Source organism: Hirundo rustica, chromosome 12 (assembly GCF_015227805.2).
Source record: "Hirundo rustica isolate bHirRus1 chromosome 12, bHirRus1.pri.v3, whole genome shotgun sequence".
In the NCBI taxonomy this organism is placed as follows: Eukaryota; Metazoa; Chordata; class Aves; order Passeriformes; family Hirundinidae; genus Hirundo; species Hirundo rustica.
This window is the reverse complement of record NC_053461.1, coordinates 3,561,451-3,581,521: the sequence shown is the minus strand read 5'-3', so window position 1 is coordinate 3,581,521 and position 20,071 is coordinate 3,561,451. Positions and strand designations below refer to the sequence as shown.

Sequence of the window (20,071 nt, the reverse complement as noted above, 5' to 3'; positions counted from 1 at the left end):
TGGTGGCTGTACCTTTGAATCCTGTGTTGCTTATTCAATTGCATTGTAATAGGATTACTGAATCCTTGTTAACAGGGAGAATTTTCCTTGATTTGTGTGGGTTGTATAAACCAGGATTTGCATTGCATTAGTGTCTGGAGGCTCCAGGGACGTTTCAAGGTCCTGCTTTTTTGGGTTGTGTAACAGATAGTGCTGGTTCAGCCTTGCAAAAGGAGTCAGGAGCAGAACTCAGGGCATGTTTTCAGGGCTCACAGATGGGGCCACCATAACTTACTTTTGCCTTTCCAATATACAGCCAGAGAAACATGGAACAAGCAGTGGGAGCAGAGATTTTGTGAATTGTTGTTTGACTCATTCTGAGGGCTCTTGGTGCTGTCATGTAAATGTGAATGGTGCTGTACAGGATGGGTTCTGGTTTGCTGGAGGGGATTGGGCAGCAAGAGCTGATGATAGAGTGGAGTGCTGCTGTTCTGGTGCACAGCTGCAGTATGGTTGTGTAATAAATGTCTCCCTACTCTTCAGCCGCTGTGTGAAACTCCCTCTGGCAGAAGAATACTCCCCATCCTGCCCAGACAGAGGAACCTGCAATGGCTCCAATGGTGTGGTTGAAGGTAAAGCCCTTTCAGAGTGTGCTGGAAGCTTTTCAGCACTTTAAGCTTTCTAGCAGCATTTGCTTTGTGCTGTATGTATTTGGCTTAAGCTCTAGCAGGTTGTCTCTCCACCATGATTAAACTGCACTGTTGTGCTGGATATGTGCTTGGTACAGGGAGACTCTTGTAGACCATTTCCTTTCTAGGGAGATCCGATTTGCAGCAGCTGGAGAGCAAGGTGTGGATGTGCATTCATCCTGACCTCTGTTAGGGAAGTCTTTGCTTAATTGAGGTGTCCAGGTGCCTGTCTCCAGAGGCAACCCTTCCCGATATGCCCTTTGGTGATGAAAACTGGCCTGTTAGGTCACAGAGATTGTGGAGAAATTTGTATGTTGGAGGACGTAGAATTAACAGTCCCATTCCCAGGCCACATCCTCACTAGGAAGCTTTTAATGCTGATGGCATATGAGTGTTTCCCTTCCCTGTTTGAAATGATTCACAAATGTAGCCCTGAGGGTAACAGCTGCAGTAAGTTAAATGGGGAAAAAACCTGCCCATTCTCCCCAAAGAATGAAAATAACTTTCCTGGTGATTTACATATTCCTGTCTGTGAAGACATGCAGCTGCAGCCTTGCTGATTCTCTCTTGGGGATGCTTCTTAGGGTGTGCTGTCAGGACTCATTGTTAACCTGCAAACTTAGCACTGTCCTAAACTGGCATCTGCTAAAGGAGAAGATACAGCTTCAGATGTAGCAGGTTAGCAAGCGGAGGTTTCTTTTTCTGTGTGCCTTTTCACTGCTTTCCACGTAACTGGTGCGTGTTGTACAGGCTGATGCAAACAGCTGTCAGGGGAGGTGTAAGACCAAACTTTCATTGAAGCCCTGTAATATTGTCCTTGTTTGAAATGTTTTTCCAGGCGACATTGAAGAGATGGAGCATCAGGATGGCAGCGAGGAAGGCAAGGAGAAGCTGACAGAAGTTGATCCCTGCCACTCTGAGGGTTGTATGCAAGTGGAGTCAACAAGAGACCTGCAGCCTTGCAAGAAACAGCATTTCACTTTTAGCCTTGTGAATTCCTCTGGGACCTCGGAGATAAACTCCATTGTTGAAGGAAAAATCTTAAAACTGAATGGTAATTGTTTTCTTGCGTTTTTTTATTCTTCCTGCCTTTTACACCTGTGCAATAAATATTTCTTCTTTCTTGTAGCTTTTTCTGCAGTTGCTATTGACTGGGATTCTGAGACACGGAGGTTGCTTTATGATGAGCAGGAGGCACAGGTTGTAGTATGCTCTTTTCATAAGTAATTTATGTGTAAATTAGCATGGTATTTAAAAGGTGTCAGTTAACAGTGTTTTGCTGGGCCATCTTTTGTAACAGAATAAGCTGGTTTTTTGTAACAGAATAAGACAGTTTTTACCATCTTGATAAAAGCTCTAAACCCAAATGAGGACACATATTTTCTCTCACGGACTATTTGGCAGAACAAAGGAGTGGCTGGAAGCTGGAGATGATTGTCTGGGTGGGGAAGGAGGTGTGGAAATAGGCAGTGTGGGAAAAGTGAGCATGTAATTTCTGGATGTCAGGGATTACAGAGTACACAGAATTGAATAAAACACCTGTCTCTTTCACTAGGCATTCGAAAAACATGGAAGCATGCTGCAGCCACAGAAGAAGAAGGCTGTAGTAGCCCTCAGAGACTGCATAGAGCTCTTCACTACTATGGAAACACTTGGTGAACATGACCCATGGTAAGAACCTCTGCCTGCCTGCCATGTTTACCATAAAATACCATAACTGTTTGAGTTCATGTGATTTTTCATGGGATTTTTAAAATTTCCCAGGACTGTTTTTTTTGTCCTCATCTTTGAGAAATCTATCAGGTCTATATTAAGTTATTTGACTCAATTGGCTGTGGACATGAGTTAATAGAAGTATTTGTTTCCTGCCTGTATTAAAGAAAAAAAGTGTCAGTGGGAATGTAGCTTCCAATGACCAGGCTATTTTTAAAAGTTAATTTTTGTACAATGCAATTAACATACTTGCCATAGGACTAGAAAGTGAAAACAGGTTGGAGTTTGGAAATCTCTGAGGCGGTGTGTTCACCTGCATATTCCACAGGCAATGTGCCTTCTTTAAGGCAGGGACTGCTTGTGCTAGTGAGGCAACTTTAATGGAAGGCCAGAAGCTTTTCTGTTGATGCAGTCATTAATTTCCTTGCTTGTTACTCCTTCTTTAGGTACTGCCCTAACTGTAAGAAACATCAACAGGCCACAAAGAAGTTTGATTTGTGGTCTTTGCCCAAGATTTTGGTGGTACATTTGAAACGCTTCTCGTACAGCAGATACTGGAGGGATAAACTCGACACTGTTGTGGAATTCCCCATCAGGTAGGATTCTTCCCTCAAGCTAGGAAGAGCTTGGTCAAGAAAGATGTACATCTTGTGTTTCTGTTGGGTGGGCTTGTTCTAAAGGCTGTAGCTGGAGCAGGTGTTTTCTGGGTTTGAATGGCTGGACAGCAGGCATAAGTTGAGAGGGTGTTTTTTGTGGAGTAGTTTTTGTTGGTACTATTCAGCTTTATGCATCTCAAAGAGCATTAGTTACTAGCAGGTACTGTTTCTTCTGAAATTCAGTTAAGCCCATGTGATTCAACCAAGAGAACTTCTATAGCAATTTTAGCAAATCTTTTGGGCAGTGCTGCACTTGCAGTAGTGAGTATTGCTCAATTACAAGATGAAAGCCTGCCTTTTCCCTCGGCTTCTGCTTGCTAGCGTCCTGCTGTGGGATGAAGCATATCCCTTACTATTCCTATCTCACCCTTCATTGCCTACACAGGGACACTCCAAACTGTGTTTTATTCAACACCTCCCTCTAAACCTTCTGGCAGTGCTTGGTGTTTTTGTCAGGACCTGCCTTGTGTGGGAGGGGTAACAAGTCTGGTCTTCACTCTAACAACACCTGGCCCCTGAGCAGCAGAGCAGCAGTGGTGCCATGCTTCACTTCCTAAAAAGTGATACTATTGTTGTACTGATAGCTTTGTGTTTCTTTCCAGGGGTTTGAACATGTCCGAGTTTGTCTGCGACCCAAGAGCAGGCTCATACGTGTATGACCTCATTGCAGTTTCCAATCACTATGGAGCCATGGGAGTGGGCCACTGTGAGTACCTGCTGCTGGGTCCTTTGTGTGCAAGGAAATGTGGGCAGAGGGGACATAGGAGGGCTCTGCACTGGGACACCAGCAATAGCCCTCACCTAAGGTGTGTAGTCCAAAACTTGCCTGTGTTCTGTGTGCAGGCGATCATGTTGGGATCCTGTTAGGATATGGAGGGCAGATAGGTAGCAGCACTTTGGCCTGAGGTCTCACTGATGCCTATGGAACCCCGGTTAGTTTGTGTGATGGTGTTCCCCAATTTACGAGCGGTGTCAAAATTTTTCAGTGCTGAACCTGAAATTGTGACGCTGGCTGACAGTAGAATGTCTCCACCTTTGCACTGATAAGGACTGACATAGGAAATTGTAATTTTATCAGGAGAAAAACCCACTTAAGTTCAGTACATGATGAGTCTGTGTTTCTGTCACTGGTTTTGCTGCAGAATAGATGAAAAGTGTCTGTATGTGTTACCTGGATCAGGTATCCATGCTGTAAGGTGACACTTGTAAAACCACCCAGAAGCAATTTACCATGAGAGGAGGATGAACTCCTGTAGCTGAAGGGGCACTTGTTCTGAGGCTGGAGATCACAGTCACAACAGTCTTGGCTAGAAGAGATGTTGAGGGACTTCTAACTTAATTCTTGAGTGAGGATTCTTGCAAGAACCAGATGAGATCCATTAGCAGCAGAAAACTTTCCTTTGAAGTGAAAATCCAGAGTCTTAAACTGTGTTTGGGAAAGCTCTGACTCATGAGCAGTGAACAAAGCCTACTACTGTTTTTCCCTAAGTTTCTTTTCCCTGTGTCTCTGCTGTCAGGGATAAGCCTGTTATGTGGAACCTGGTCCTAGACTAGCTGGGCCAGCTGGCATGTTGTAGAAGATGTTTATGTTTGTTAACTAGGCTTGGGGGAGGCCATGCCAAAGCTGGCTCCTGGCCTCCCATGCACACGTGGTTGCAGTCCCAATGCCCCAGGTGTGCATTCCCTGCCGGCCTTTCCCAGAAAGCTGAGCTACAGTTTCTCTCCCGACAGACACTGCCTACGCGAAGAACAAGGTGAACAACAAGTGGTACTACTTTGACGACAGCAGTGTCTCGGTGGCTTCAGAAGACCAAATAGTGGTGAGTATTTGGCTTGAGGCTGTTCCAGGTCTATGCTGAGAGTGTGGCTCCCTGCTTGGGGCATGACATCCCAACCAAGCTGTGTGGATGGTTTCAGATGGGTTTTCTTTTTGTTCGGTAGACAAAAGCCGCGTATGTGCTGTTCTATCAGCGCCGAAACAGCGAGGAACATTCTGCCCCCTCTGCTCCCCAAGAAGAGTGTGATGGCATGGACACCAACTAAGCACCACCTCCAGCACTCAGCCACCACGGTAGTGTTGCTCTTGTAAAGCAATGCCTGAGGCGCCTGAATATTTTTCTTCCTTCTGTAGGGGTCAAGCAGAAAATCAAGCACTGAAAGATTGAGTGCTGGGGGTTGCAGAATAGCATTTAAGAACCAGGAATAGGTGCTGACACTTGGGTATTTAGAGGCCAAAATAATATATATTGGAGCTTCAATAAAGTTCTTTTTAAAATCTGGCTGAGCTGTGTGGCTAGAGGCAGAGGTTGGGGCTGTGGTTCTTGGGCTGAGGGTTGTAGCTGGGGTTGGGAGAGGACAGCCTGAGCTGGAGGCCAGGCACAGCTGAGCCTTGCAGGGGCTTGTGGAGGAGAATGGTGGGTACGATTCTGTGAATCGGCACTGGGGCTTCCTGCCAACTCTGTGATGTAGCTCTTGGGCCCTGCCTGTGTCGGGGAGGCCTCCTGCACCCGTTCTGGAGCTCAGTTCATCTTTGTACATCTGGTCTGTTGCAGTCTCTGCCTTTGTACCTGACAAAGCAACATGTTTCTCTTGCTTGCATCCTTTTGCTGATGCATTTGAGGCTCTCCTGGGGCAGTTTTGACCCACTATTTTTCATGTGAACACTGAATCCAGTGATGCAGAAATCTTGGCCAGAAGTGAATCATACCTGCCTGTGGTGTGGCATATGTGCAGGCTGATCCCCATGGAGATGCAGGATACAGCTGCTCTGGCTCCTATTCTTCTGCAGAGAAAATGCCATCCATAACATTGATGATTTTTTGTCTTTTCCATCTCCTACACCCCTCACTTTCAGGCTGCTCTGTAAGCACTTTTCTGCTGCCAGCATTTCTCTTATGGTTTGTGTAGTGACAGCATTTTTATCCTTTTTTGCTCATTTATGTGTCCAGCCAAGCTCAGCACTGTGTCCCTAGGGCTGACAGCTGTACAGGTGACAGCCCAGTGCAATGGATCGTGTGAGTTTTTGGCCTTTTCTCTTGCAACTTTGGTTTTTTTGGACTGCTCCTTCAGCTCTTCTCCACCCTTGATTGCTGCCTTTTATATCCTCACCTGATGACCCTCTGTGGGGCTGCAGGTGTAATAATCCTGTGCCAGGTCCTGTTTGCCTCTGCTGTTCAGTGGTTCTGCTCCATCCTTTTGTCACAACTGGGAAATGTTCTTCCCTCTGTCCTCCTTCACTGTGTGTTGCTTTTTAGGACTCAAGTCCAGCTTTCTTGAAAAGAGACTCCCGTGAGTCTCAGTGGAGAGCTGGTCTTACATGTGAAAAATGGGAAAAAATTCCAGAGCCTTTGTCTGTATTTTTTAGGTAAAGATCTAGCCCAAGGTAGTGAACCAAACAGAAGGGTTTTTTTCTTCTTGGATCCAATTGTGTTTGCAGAATGAAAGGCTGAGACTGGCTGTCAGTGTGTTTCTGTTCTCCCTGGAACATGTGCTTGCAGCTGCTGTGGCTTCAATGCTGGCCATCACCTTGTGTTGTGGTGGTCAGCAGTGCTCATCAGTTTAACTCCAAACTTACCAGCTCAGCCCCACCTTTCTGCAGCTCTGGGCAACAAGCCCAGTAGGAAATTGCAGTGTGCCTGTCCCTGCAACCTTGGAGGGCAGCACCAGCAGCCCTTTGCCAGGGCACTGGAGAGAGATGGGGAGGAGGAGGGGGCATTGTCTCTAGCCAGCATGCTACTGATGTGATTCTCCTTTGTGGAATTTTGCTTTTAAAGCATTAAAATTTGAATTTTGAGATCACAGTTGCTTAGTTGCTTCTGCTGTTTTATTTTTGCAACTCCTAATATTGTATATTTTTTTTTTCCTTATTACTGAGGGGAGCATGCAAAAAGCAATTTTTAAGCTGTAGCACTGCACTGAAATTACTCTAATCAGCATTTTTTTGTTTGTTTTACCCTGAAAGTAAGTCATGTGGGCATTCCAAAATGGGGAGTAGAGGAAAGGGAGGACAGTAAAAGACCATTTAAAAAGAGAAATCAATCTGAAATAGCCTTTGTTCTCCTTGCTTCCCTACCTGTGCTGACACTGAGAAGTGCATCCATGGGGCTCAATCTCAGCTGCTGAACAGACTCTGTTGTACTGCAGAACAAAGTGGCCCAGCTCTGCTTTCTCTGCCTCTGAGCTGCTGGGCTTTGGCTGGTGTGTGTGTGCTGTAATACCAGACTGTTTTTTAGACTAGCACTTTGTAAGTGGCTGGCTCTGTTGTACAAAGAGGAAAATTAAAGAGTGGTTTGCACTGAAACTGAGTTCTGTTGTATTTTCAGTTTTTATTATGTGGATTAAGACTGCTGGTTGTGGGGATGCCTGGTACTCTCAGAGTAATTTGGGCTGGGGGAGGGCAAGTCCTGCAGAGCCAGTGGGAATCTGGGAGAAAATCAGCTGTTGAGGGCACAGCACTGCACAGCTGAGGGTTCACTTTGCTCCAGGGTTGCCTCTTCTCCCTGCAGTGCTGGTACCTGGTGCTTTAGCAAAGCTGTCCTTGTTTTCTTTGTGGCACTGGCCAGCCTCAGCTATGGTTTCATCCTTTGTCTTTCTCTGCAGATCCCTGAGAGGTCCTGATCTTTTTTGTCCATTTTCTCCAGGGTATCAGGGCTGCCTGTGACGACCACTGAGGTAGTTGTCCTGCAGTCTCTGTAATTTACTCCTCAAGGCAAACTCACTTGTGAGAGCAGGCTGGAAAAAGCTGAGGAAGTGCAAGTGTGTGGGATTGTCCCAGTCCTGTAGGTCAAGGTGGGCTGTGAAACCCTTGTGAGAAGGTTTGAAATCATAAAATTACAGTGTAAAAGCAAGAGGCTTGATTTCAGCAGGAGCTCCTGACAGTTAATGAGCCTTAATGCCAAACAGCAGCTGCTGAGCTTTGCTGTGAAGGGCTGACCTCCAAAACATGGTGTGAAACCTATCGTGGGAAGAAGGAGCAGCTTCCCTTTTCATTGGGAAGATGATTTGGTGAGAACAGAAAATCAGCATCACAGTCCTGGTTCAGCTCCTGCTTTGAAAAGGATTTACAATTTCACCCTGAGAAAAAGGTGCTCAGAATAAAGAAGGGGGGGAAATAACAGCCAGAGTATGAAATCGCTTCTTTTTACAAAGCATTTCTCCAGGTTGGAACTGTTCTCCCTGGGGAGGAAGTCTGAGGAGATTCTACAGAGGAATAAGCCAGGAATAGTTGCTTCCTGTTCTCTACAGTGCAAGGTGGGCAGCTTAAAGCATTTATTATCCCCATCTGGCCCAGTAAATAACAGCCAGGCACTCTTTGGCAACACCTGCTCGCAGGCAGGAGGGGCTGTGTGGGCACCCAGCTGCTTACAAATTGAAAGGATTAAATTAATGGGGAAGTGGTGTGCATGTGTGTCTTTGGGCTCAAATCAAAGTCAGGGCACTGCAGTTCTGAACATGATGTTTTTCTTTTATTCTCAGCCTTGCTAAAATACATTATATAATTTTAGATAACTTCTTTTCAAATAACTTTTACAAGAAGAGACAACAAAAGCATACTCTTAAATTCAGAAGATGGAGGTCTGAAGTTCTTCCTTGAACATGCCTTCAAAATGCAGGTCTTTTGCCATGAGCTCTTCTTCTACATCCTCTAAGGCCCACTGATGATCTGTCAATTCTAAGGCTTCCCATTCTGTCTGCATTGGCAGTGAACAGAAGCAAAGAAGGAAAAGCAACACAGGATTAGTTAGACAAGAACCACACAAAGTGGTGCTTGCTTTAAAAACTGCAACAAACACCGATTTCTATTAAAAAACAGGAAATCCTGTCAACACCCTGGAATCAGTGGTTTATACTTAATTAGATGTTAGTTGGTCAATACAAATTGCATCACAGAAATTAGAAAAACTACATTATCTACTTTCTGCCAACCCTCTATAACCTTCTGGAACAGTCCATTGCTTCTGCAACAGCTGGTTCTGTTCTGGTGGGTCAAGGGCTTTGCGGTGAGTTAATTCTTTAGTTCAGTTACTTGATAACAACAGGTAAAAGGCCAGAATTTTTGCACCTGATCACAGACTTGTACATAAAGCCTGCAAAAAACATGTCACATGATGCCCAGCAAGAGATTTGTATTCCTTGGTCAGAACATTTCTCCTGCAATGTGAACCTTTTGTTTCTGGTGAAGCACGTAGTGGGTTTTTGGTCCCTGCAAGGCTGAATTGGCAGAAGTGCTGTGGAGAGCCAGTACTGGCTGGAATTGCACCTCAGTGCTGACTGAGACAGAACAGCCACTGCTCCAGCACTGCTGACAGCTGCAGCCATCCTGTTCCCTGGGTGGTGTGGGATTTTTTTAACCAGGAAGGTTACTGAAAACAAACTGCAGGAGCAGACCATCCCAACTTCCCAGGCAGCAGGTTATGTGCGGCTAAACCTCTTCTACAGTACACAAAACCAGAAACCAGATCTGTCCTTTGTGCATAAACCAGGGCATAAACTCTGTGAAAGAGGCAGTGTAACAAGCAAGTACCTATGGAAAGTGCCTCAGGAATATTAGACAGTAAAATCCTGATGGCTTTTCCACCGAACTGACTGGCTTACTTGATTTTCTTACCCAAGTTCTACCAGGTGCCTGCTGGATTAATGCTCAGCTGCACTATTAACACTACTTATGGAGAGCCATAAGCACTTTCTGCTTTGGAAATCAAGGTTAAAAGGTTAAAAAAAAAGGTTAAAAAAAAGGTTAAAGGTTAAAAAAAATCCCCTTCCTCAGTAAAAGCAGAGGATGGGACATAAATTTAGCCTTTGTACCAGCAATGACTGATATCAGGTTTACTTCAGGGTTATTTGGGCTCTGCCACCAGACCCAGAGCAACTCCCACAGCCTTCATAAGCTGTCAATTCTAATTTTAGGAACAGGAATCCAGAGCAATTCCTTTACTCCACACAGGGAGACAACGAGTTACATGCAGCCTACGACCCTGCAAGCTCACAGGAACAGGAATGCAAGTGGGAATACTGTACCTTAAATGCTTTGTTAGTATCTGCTGGCATGGCCATTGCTGCCCCTGTCATTTGTTCTTGCATCACCCTGGACTGATCTGCAGCTACAAATGAGAAATAAGAGGTTGATTTTTGTGTTATTAAATAGCATCCCCTGGAGCATGCTGCCATTGGGAAGGTTTTTATCTATAGATGAGAACATTGCAGCAACTGCCAGAATGCAATACTGCTGTGCCAGGAGTCCTCACAAGACATCTTGCTTCATCTTGGCCAGATTTACATAAAATATGCAGAACGACTGAGGAAAATAGTTTTCTATGTTCTCAATGCACATCTGTCCTGCCCCCCACATCTAACATTAAGAAATCTTTGCAGTTTTCCTTAAAACCAATACTTGCTAGAAATAAACAAGCACAAAACTTTTGTATGCTGATTTGATGGGAAAGCAAGCCTGGGCTAACAACCATGGAAATTTACGAGCCAGTGGCTGGTGCAGGAGATTTGGGTACTTGCTGCAGGTGATGTCAAACCTGGTCCAGGGACAGGAAGTAAGCTCACAGAAATGAGAGAGGAGTTAAGGAGCTTTTTGGCTGGAAACCTAGAAATCTTTTCCTCAGCCTCCCTCAGACAACATCCCATGGAAGGGGCAGCCAGTTCCCAGAAATGACAAGTGCCTTACCATTATCTTGGCCCAGGATGAGAGTATAAATGCTTCTGAGTCCAAACACATTCAAGAAGTACCAGGAAGCAGAGCTCACCCTGACAAATCAGAACAAGCACAGTTGTCAGTTCAAAGCTGGCTTGTGACCTCACTCCAGCAGCACACAGACCATCCAAGGGCTGTTAACACATCCAACATTTTCCAAGTGGGAATTGGACCTTGCTGGCTGAGGACAGGGGCTTACCAGGACGCATCTAAAGTGAGCAGCTCAATTCCCTGCTGCAGCATTGGCTTAAAACGCAGCGTCAGAGGAAACGGGACCTTTGCTGCAGGATAAAGAAAAGGAAAGCACAGTTTCACAAAGTGACACTGCACAACTGCAAAGCACAGGACAAAGTGAGCAGGTAGTTCTTTTATTTCATCTAATGTACTCCGAGTGCAATGTGCACAATAAAAAGTTAATTCTGATTTTTGAGAAAGCTGCAGTTTTGTATTCATTTTAATATGAAAAGACTTTCTGAAACTTTATCAGATTTTCAAACCCTCACAGATATTACTTCAGTGACTGTGAAAGGGAATATATCTTATTAAAGAAATAGTTATCACATAAACAGTATAGAAAAACAACCCCAGAACTATGAATTTAAAGTATTTTTGATGTGTACACTCCACACGGTAACCAACTCCCTGGATAGGTCCAGAGGAAAATCCACTGTTATCAACCTGTTTTTTAAGCAGTTTTAATAAAATGCTCGTTTTGTCACTACAGTTGTTCCCGGGTACGTGAGCTATTTTCTTTGAGACCATGGCCAATACTCTGAAAACAATTCCCCCCCTTTGCAATGGGACAAGCAAATCTGTGCAGGTCATGGAGTGAAGAGCAGCAGTGCCTCAAGCCAAATTTATGCTGCTTCTAACTGACTGCTCTCAGGTCGAGGAGCAAATCTCTGATGCAGCTCAGACCCTCAAGATCATCTTCAGAAACACAGCCAAACCCATGTTATTCAGACTCTTACTTGTGACAAATCCTGAAAATGTCATGTTGATCCAACCACCAATGAGGATCATAGGCAGAACATTGGTTACATTCCCTTTCATCATATCTGTCAGCATGGTAGGATCTGCAAATCACAGACGGGATGTGCAGTAGCAGCACATCACAATAAAGAGAAACAAGTCATTACGTGTCAGATAATTTAATGAAGAAACTGCAAGAGACAACAGTCCTATCCCAGTATCTATCATCTTCCATTGCTGACAATACTTGTCAAAATGAGATGAGCAGCCAGTGTGGTGGTGGCTGCTGCCACAGAGGTGTTGTGTTCTGTGCTATGTCTGACCCCATCCCTTGCCCCAGATCTCTGAACTTGCCTCCCCACTTTGTGAGCTGACCTAGGTACAAGAAGGACAACAAGCTCCTATTTTGCTGTACACATTAGTTAAATTAAATCACTTTAGAGAAGACCCTGCAGGAGCTGGAGCAAAACACTGACAAAAGGACATGAGAGCAGGTCTCCCACTCCTGGCTACCCTGAGGAAGTCAGGTCCCTGAGATGCTGCAAGCAGCTCAAGGCTGAAGTGAAGCAACATGAAGCAATCTAGTGTTTTTGTTACCCAAGAGAGAGATCTCACTCCCACCGCTCCCTCACACTGCCTGCGCTCCCTGCAAAGCTGTTTCACCTTCCACCCTCAGCAGACACTGACAGGTTTTTCTACCTGGCTGCAGTTAGGGTATCTTAACATACCTGTCATAGGTGAAGGAGGCACTACCTTTCTTTTTGTTTTCTTAAAAAATCCATCCTCGGGGTTATTAAAAAAATATTTCCGGGACAAGAAAGACTGAAAACAGAAAAAGACAATGCCAACACCGTAAGAAGTAAAAGGACAGAAGCATTAATTCTTGCTCAGACATTCAGACATCTCGTGAGTTCTTTCACAACACACCTTCCTGGGACAGGTGCCTCACTGCCTAAGTGTTCTAAAGCTCCTCATGTTTTTCTGCATCCAGAGTACCAGATCTCTGGCTTTTTAAAATTCATAAAATAATTATAAGAATTCTCTGAAGAGAAACCCATTTTAATTGAAGAGCTTTTAGTGTTTAGTGCAAATTCTTTGTGCTGGTGGAGCACCAATACTGATACATGCAACATTTCCACTCGCCCAACTGACCTCTGGATTTCCCAAAATACACATTTGGTACCAACAGAGCCAACACGAGCGATGCATTTTTAGTTTAGCAAACATTTCAGCTGATGTTGTATGACCATCTCGTGGCACACCGTGTGCTTGCTGGCAGATACTAAACACGACAGCTTGGAAGCACATCTCATGTCAGCATCGAGCAGTGACGGCTAACAAAAATATCAAGGAAAAGACACATACAGCGGTGCTGTGTCCAAGATTCCTAAGAACCTGCACTCCGGGACACCGGCCTGGCCCAGGGGTGATCCAGCAGCGCCCGACCCCGCGGGCCCTTGTGGGCGCTGCTCCTCCCGCGGCACTGCCCGGACACAGCCCCGCGCTTTGTGCTCCTTCCCCAGGCATCCTCTCTGGAAAGCCCGACCGCGCAGCTCCGTACCTGCTTTGGAATGTATTTTCCATTTTCCCGAAGGACTCTGCTCCGGATCAGGACTTGGCTGGAAGAGAGACAAGCGGCGTTAGCGGCCCGGGCCGGGAGGAGCGGGGTGCGGGCGGGGGTTAGGCGGGCCCTGACCTGTCGGACACCTGCTCCTGCGTGAGGCGCTTGTCGCTCTGGAGTAGGATGGACACGTAGTGCCGGATCATGCCCACGAAGAAGGTGATGAAGACGATGGGCAGCACCACCCATAGCCGGATGTTGGAGTCCAGCAGCAGCTCGGGCTCGCTCATGGCGGCGGTGCCGCCTCGGGCCCGGCTCCGGCCGACACCGGGCCGCCGCCGCACGCCCCGCTTCCGCCTCCGCTTCCGGGCCCGGCCTTTCCGCCGCCGGCGGAACGGCGTCAGCGCGCGCCGCGGGCGGGAAACTCGAGTGCGAGTGGCGGGAGCGGCGTGAGGGGACGGCGGGGTGTCCTGCCCTGTCCTGCCCGCAGGAGACGGGAGAGGACGCGAGGTGAGCTCGGCTTGGCGCAGGTGAGGTGGGCTGAGCTGAGGAGACGTGGAACGGCCGCCTCGGGCACTGCGCAGCCTTTGGCAGTAGGTGCGAGGGAGAGGTGCCGGCCTGAGGGCTGGCTGGGCTGTCAGGCTGCACCTCGCACCCGGAACAGAACCGCGGCGTTGTTAGCGTTGGAAGGGACCTCTGGAGATCACCCAGTCCAACTCCCCTGCCGAGGCAGGGTCACCCAGAGCAGCCAACACAGGAACGCTTCCAGGTAGGTTTGGAATGTCTGCAGAGAGGGAGACTCCACGCCTTCCCTTTTCCAGTGCTCTGCCATCCACGGCCTAAAGAAGATTTTGCTCATGTCGAAGTGAAACTTCGTGTATTTTAGTTTTGGCCATTGCTCCTTATTCCTGTCACTGGGCACCACTGAAGAGAGCCCGGCACCATCATCTTGGGACCCGTCTTTCAGATATTTATACACCTGAAATAGCTGTGAAAGGCTCACTGCACTTTGGTTTTTGAACTGTTCCACTTCCGTGCTGATATTTTAAGTAACTCATTTTACTAGCCTCTGCCATGCAGTTGAAATTTAGTTTGAGATGTGCACGAATCTTTTTTTGATAACCTTTAAGTTTTAAAGGTGAGTCAATTTCTTTTTCCTTTTCTTTTTAATTGTGCCCACTCCCCCAAAGGAGGATGGGTTAGACGGAAATTTGTCCTGACAGAGGTCACTGGCTATGATTTGTGGTTAGGGACGTGAACAGGGTCACTTAATGTGGTTGGGCTTATGAACACTCATCTGTGAATCCTTTGTTGCTTTGTCCAGGCATGTGGAGAGGGTCTTGAGTTTAGCTCAGTCGATGCAGTCTGAGTCCTCATAGCAACTCACTTTAATTTGACACTTAATTTGCCTGGTGTCTGAATGAAAAGCCAAGTCTTGTTTTATGAGGAGCTGAATTTTAGAAAAAGTGATGGGCTATTTAAATATGAAAAGCTCTAAAATTTCAGCCTGCACAGCAGAAAAATGTGATATTGGTTACCCAGGCAGTCTTTCTTTGAGCACTCTCAATTTCTGTCACGCTCCCTTTTGCTATTCACTAATACATTCTAGATCTGATTAAAAGAGAGATGAATTAAACACTTGTCTTTTTCCTGCATTTTTTTTAGGCAACAACAAAGGTTTTGTTACCATGGTTTCAAAAAGGAAATTGTCGAAAGGTGATGCTTCTGAAGAAAGCTGCAAGACAGACTTGCCAAGTAGGTGCTTGGGTATCATCTTTGTGGGGTGGAGACCCATTAATAGAGGCAACAGCTCCCAAGCAGGGACAGGGCCAAAACGGCAGTTTTGATAATGCTGATTGTTAATGACACTCTTGATTTTTTATATATTTGATGCAGCATGTCTTGTTTTCTCAGAAACTAAGAAGTCACGGATTTCTGATAAGGAAAATGCCTCTGCCTTCTGTGGACTGGAGAATGAGGGAGTCTTTGAAGAGCTCCTCAGGACATCAGGAATTGTGCTGAAAGCTGGGGAGGGACAGAATGAAATAGGTATGAGTTTAACATCTGCTCTTTCTGATTTAGATCAAAACCTGCAAGGATGGCTAGTACAAAGTAATGATGTGTTTTATTTGTTTCAAAATTCAAGCAAACCTTCATTTGGCCTCTTATTTGTTAAATACCACTTGTTCCTGCTGAATTCAGTGCATCACCTAAACTCATTATACCACCTCTTTGGGTGTATACCTGTTAAGTCTAAAGACTTCTGAAAGATTATTGGAGGTATATAGAAAACTATTAGACTGCCTCTGTCATTACACTATTGAATTGCAGAGGCAGGAGCTTTGAAGTGGGGAAACAAACATGGCATTGTAGCCTTTCATTTCAGACAAGGCCTTTAGGAAATCCTGTATTCAGTATCTTCAAAGCTGCTCTCAGCCCTGACTAGAGAAAGCACAAATGCTGATTCCACTCAGGCTTTTGCCAACTGGACTTTTCAATGGAGCAAATGCAGAAATGTTGGCGTGTGGGCTTGAGAGTTTGTACTTGGTGTAGCTGTTGTGATGTTGTATGGACAGACTGTGTTTCATTCTTTGTTTCCTTTCTAAACTGTCTCCTTAGCTGTTGATCAAATGGCTTTCCAGAAGAAGCTCTGCCTGGCCCTGGAGAAGCACCCTACTTACCCAGCTGTAAGTACTTGGGCAGGAGCAACCTTTAAAGCTGTTTGCTGAGTAGGAAAATAAGCAAATGCAGCTACCTGTCCCTGCTAGTCCCATATGAAAGTGTGCAACACATCAGCTTATCTGTGGTTCAGTTCTCTCTGTGTTGCTGTTCCAGCCTTTCAGCCCCACTTTTTCTGACTGTCAAAGTAATTTTCATTGGCAGTATTATTCAATAGACAAAGACTCTTACAGCAGACAAATCACTTGCATAGCTTTCTGGTGGAGGCTGGGTTTGGTTTTGTGTTGGGTGGGAGCTGGCAGCATTAACACTGCTGTGATGTGGTGCTCCTCCTCAGACAGCAAGTTAAGGGTGAAAGTCCTGAGGCCAATGATTTGATTGCAAATGTTTTTCGGGTGCAGCCCTCATCACCCAAATTAATTGCTGCTGCCTCAGCTGAACAGGAAGAAAGGGAAAGCCTTTTAAAATCAAAGTAAAACGTGAGACACTTGCTTTAGAGTTACTTTGCAGGACAATCAGTGTTTCCTCTGGGAATGTTCTAGACTAGCATTCATTTATTATCCAGCATTCCTTCCATCACAGTTTCTGTCTGCAGTTCCCTGTTTAGCTCTTCCTGGTTCTCATCACCTGCTTGCAAAATTCATCCTAAAGGACAGCAGTTGACTGGGGCATCCCTTCAGGGTGGATGACTTCTCTCTGCTTTGCAGGTTGTGAAGCAGTTCATCAGTGGCCTGGAATCTCACATCAAGGACAGGAACCAGTTCAAGAACTGCCTCTTGCCGTGCGCTCCTGTACGGACTGAGGGGTCGAGGTAGAGAAAATGTGTTTTTTCTTCCCCTTCAGTCAGAGCCTCTAGTTATGTCCTGTGGCATTGACCAGAGTGCAGCTAAAGGCTCCAGCTGGTGCACACCAAGGCAGGGTGGCTGCTGTGTTCCATTGCTGTTTAATAGCAGGGAGTTTAGAGTGTTAAATCACAGAATTTACTGTCTGCCCATGGCACACATTGGATTCCATGGCATTTTTATGGCAACAACCAAATACTGTGAAAAAAATTTGCCAGGGCTGGTGAAGGTCAATTCCTTTTTTTTTCCAGGAGATGGAGCTTCACCACAGACCTTCACATTTTAGTCTTGTAGAGAGTGAGCTGGTTCAAAGCTAAAGTGCAGTTTTAAATCTTTCTGTGTGTGTCTGTGATTACCATGTATTACCTTAAGTCATTGTATGTAGTTTATTAAAGAAAACAGTCATGGAAAGAGCTACAGCCTGTTCTCCCAGCATGTTTTTGACACAACTGTGGTGGCATCTTTCATCTTGCAGGAATCTGGTGCACTCATACTGTGAAAGCCTCATTAAACTGCTTCTTGGGATTAAGATCTTACAGGTATGGGCACCTCAGCTTGCGCTTTACAATGGTTTTGATTGTAGGGAACATTTTGCTTACTTAAGTAGAGGGTTAATAGAACTGGTTTTGAGGCAGGTGAGGCTGCATCTGGAATAGCGTTGTTGTAGGGACACAAAGATGCTTAGAGCCTGAGATGTGTGGCAGACAAGCAGGGACAGAGGGAACTGGATTTGTTCAGTTTTAAAAGAAGATTAAGGGAAATTTTGTGGTCCTCAAATACCTGGTTGCAAGGTGTAGGGAACACAGCCAGACTCTTCTCAAAGGTGAACAGGGAGGGATGATGGCTCAGGTCAACCATGGAAAATTCTGATGAGATATAACCACTTCCACTCTGGGGAATGTTGTTTTAAGTACTAGAGCTGGGCGCCGCTTTCAAACTTATCTAAAATTGACGCTTTAGTTTTCTGTGTGGTGAAGAGCAGCTCGGGGTCTGAGAAAGAGAGGTTCATTGGCCCAGAGGAATTGCACATCCTCCCCGTATGCTCAGATTCTGTTGGGTTATGTCGGTAGTTTATACCACCCTCTGAAAAGTGGTTTTCACTTAGGCTGTGCTCCTCATTTCTGCATTAGGCAAGGGATTTCTCATACAGGCTTTATTGAGCCTTTCAAGTATTTTATTCTGTGTGTATATTTCACCTTTTCTAAAAGGTCAGTTTTAGTGGCAGTAGCACAGCACAACCAGTAAATCACCGTAACGCTGTCTTTTTCCTTTCCTTTAGCCTGCTGTCATAACACTGTTGTTGGAAAAGATCCCTGAATTTTTTTTTGACATGTGAGTATAAACTGGCTTCTCTCTGCCTTGAAATGAAATTTCTTTTGGACCATCACCAGCTGTTTGACTTTAGCTGTTACTTCAAATTTACCTGAATGGCAATTTGCACTGAAATGGGGTTTTTTTCATACCTGTGTAAAATAATGTGTGAGCTACCATGATCTAAAATTTGTGAGGCCATAAAGCAGAAGACAAATTTCTAGTGGGTGAAATGCAGACATTGTGCATTGGTTGACTGGGCTTTTTGCAGCTACTGACACAAGCTTAGGAATTATTTCAGCAGAGGGACTACAGAGTGTCTCGTCATTAAAAAAAATGATGGAAGCAGCTGCTGGCAGAGTTTTAGGAGGCTGGGAGATGCAAACAGATCTCCTTTTAAAATTGCAAGTTGTGTTCAAACACGGGAAATTGAAAGAGTATCTCTTGGCTCTTAAACATAGAGCACCACAGTGGAGTGAGAGCTGTTGAGTGGCAAGACTTGACCACTTCATTTCTTCTTCCTGTGCCCTGGATGCTCCCTACAGAGTTAGTGGGGCAGGCCAAGGGGCAGAAAGAAGCTTGAGGCTGTTCCTGCTGCAGTTTTTATTCCAGTGCTGAAATACAGGATACAAATGTGTATGCGCAGGGGTGTAGTCCAAGAAATTGTCTCAGACTGAAATCTTTTTTGAGGAGAGTTTAGCATAGACAGTCACAAGGTCTGAACTGTTTTTCACCCAAGAATTCCTAAGTATCTTGGATGTAAAAGTGATAAGCTGTTAATTGTGCTGTGACTCCTTTGGAAATCCCGAAAAATGGGTGTTGTTACACCTGTCTCCTATCAAACCCTAAAAAGACTGAAGTCCTTTCCTTTCCCTGTATTAATGACAATGGCGTTAGTTGGTCTTGCTGACCAGCAGCAGAGCTTTTGAGTCGTAGGTCTGACTAACCTGTGTGTCCTTTTCTGCTCTTTCAGTGTGGGCACCTTTGGAACAAACTTCCCCCGGCTCATTGTCAATCAGTTTAAGTGGCTTGACAGGCTCCTTGACAGCCAGGTGGGTACCAGAGGTGCAATCACATGGATGCTTTTTCCAAACAACTTCTGGAGTGCCTCTCAGGTGGGATTAGACTGAATTATTGTGCTAATGAGAACTGATGTTTTTGTTGTATTCACATGCTGAAGGAGAGATTTAATTTTTTCTGTTTCGTTATGATTGCCTTGAGTGACTTCTGAACATCTTTTACTATTTTTCTTTCCTTGCTCTAAGTCTTCTTTTACATAAATTTATATCTGTGCATGTGTATTCACACAGATGATCCCATTTTAAAGCTGTTGCTGGCAGGAAGTTACAATTCCTTCTTGTTTAATTTTAACGAGGTACTGGATACTTGCACATGTGTGGGGATGAATTCTCTGTTCTTGCTCTGGTGATTCTTTTCCTTCTTTCCCTAAGTCAGTTGGTCTCTGTGGGTTGCTCCCCTGCTTTTACTCTCTGCTGGAGTACTAAACACTGGGAAGCTTGTTGTGTTTCCCAGTTTCCTCTGCTCACCAAGATCATTATATCCTAGCTGTAAAATACCATTGTCCCACAAAAGTCTGTGCTCTGCTTCATGACGTCAGCAGGACAATGAGTTAAGGGCCAGTTGGCATAAACTCAGGCAGATGTTACACTGAGGGACCTTAGATGCATAATATTGTTTTTGTGCTGAGAGATTTGTACATTTCACCAGTGCTCCTCTTGTCTGCAGGATCTGGTCAAGAAGTTAATGCAGATGGTTAGTGTCTCTCCAGTACCAATCCAGCATGATATTATCACCAGTTTACCTGAGATCCTGGAGGATTCCCAGCAAAGTGAGGTTGCCAGAGAGCTCAGGTATGGAAAATTTGGTTGGGAGGGTTTGTGTTGTCTTGTTTTTTTTCTCCCCTCTTGCACTTAGCAGAAAAGGACAAGATGCATTGATGCAGGTTG

At 45.3% G+C, this 20,071-nt stretch overlaps 3 protein-coding genes across 4 annotated transcripts in view; 2 read left to right on the top strand and 1 right to left on the bottom strand.

The window, feature by feature from the left end:
* The window catches only part of USP4 (ubiquitin specific peptidase 4), a 31,933-nt gene extending 26,617 nt beyond the window's left edge, over window positions 1-5,316 (top strand). The window contains exons 15-22 of the mRNA XM_040075880.2: window positions 523-611; window positions 1,507-1,722; window positions 1,798-1,868; window positions 2,224-2,339; window positions 2,828-2,977; window positions 3,640-3,743; window positions 4,769-4,857; window positions 4,979-5,316. Of these exons, the coding sequence (XP_039931814.1) occupies window positions 523-611; window positions 1,507-1,722; window positions 1,798-1,868; window positions 2,224-2,339; window positions 2,828-2,977; window positions 3,640-3,743; window positions 4,769-4,857; window positions 4,979-5,080 (937 nt within the window). The 3' untranslated portion in view covers window positions 5,081-5,316. The remainder of the gene's footprint in view (window positions 1-522; window positions 612-1,506; window positions 1,723-1,797; window positions 1,869-2,223; window positions 2,340-2,827; window positions 2,978-3,639; window positions 3,744-4,768; window positions 4,858-4,978) is intronic.
* A 3,164-nt stretch (window positions 5,317-8,480) lies between these two features.
* EMC3 (ER membrane protein complex subunit 3) lies at window positions 8,481-13,644 on the bottom strand. The gene is made up of 8 exons (XM_040076135.1): window positions 13,408-13,644; window positions 13,273-13,330; window positions 12,440-12,533; window positions 11,711-11,815; window positions 10,939-11,020; window positions 10,713-10,792; window positions 10,055-10,137; window positions 8,481-8,727 (listed from the first exon to the last, which is right to left on the bottom strand). Exons 1-8 carry the CDS (start codon window positions 13,560-13,562, stop codon window positions 8,599-8,601), a joined length of 786 nt encoding a protein of 261 aa, XP_039932069.1. The 5' UTR covers window positions 13,563-13,644; the 3' UTR covers window positions 8,481-8,598.
* Window positions 13,645-13,691: 47 nt separating this feature from the next.
* The window catches only part of FANCD2 (FA complementation group D2), a 35,297-nt gene continuing 28,917 nt past the window's right edge, over window positions 13,692-20,071 (top strand). The window contains exons 1-9 of one of the 2 annotated variants that reach the window (XM_040076194.1): window positions 13,692-13,782; window positions 14,938-15,027; window positions 15,187-15,321; window positions 15,892-15,959; window positions 16,659-16,762; window positions 17,269-17,332; window positions 18,073-18,125; window positions 19,078-19,156; window positions 19,851-19,975. In XM_040076194.1, the coding sequence (XP_039932128.1) occupies window positions 14,961-15,027; window positions 15,187-15,321; window positions 15,892-15,959; window positions 16,659-16,762; window positions 17,269-17,332; window positions 18,073-18,125; window positions 19,078-19,156; window positions 19,851-19,975 (695 nt within the window). In that variant the 5' untranslated portion in view covers window positions 13,692-13,782; window positions 14,938-14,960. Of the gene's footprint in view, window positions 14,042-14,937; window positions 15,028-15,186; window positions 15,322-15,891; window positions 15,960-16,658; window positions 16,763-17,268; window positions 17,333-18,072; window positions 18,126-19,077; window positions 19,157-19,850; window positions 19,976-20,071 lie in introns of both variants that reach the window. The other variant, XM_040076193.1, reaches the window with a different exon arrangement.

What these genes read in the sequence shown, in the direction of transcription:
- EMC3 (XM_040076135.1), bottom strand. Translation starts at nt 13,562, where the DNA reads ATGAGCGAGCCCGAGCTGCTGCTGGACTCCAACATCCGGCTATGGGTG. An exon ending in GAAAATACATTCCAAAGCAG is followed by an intron (nt 12,534 to 13,272) that starts GTACGGAGCTGC and finishes TTCTGTTTTCAG; the next exon opens with TCTTTCTTGTCCCGGAAATA. An exon ending in ATACTAACAAAGCATTTAAG is followed by an intron (nt 8,728 to 10,054) that starts GTACAGTATTCC and finishes CTGCCAATGCAG; the next exon opens with ACAGAATGGGAAGCCTTAGA.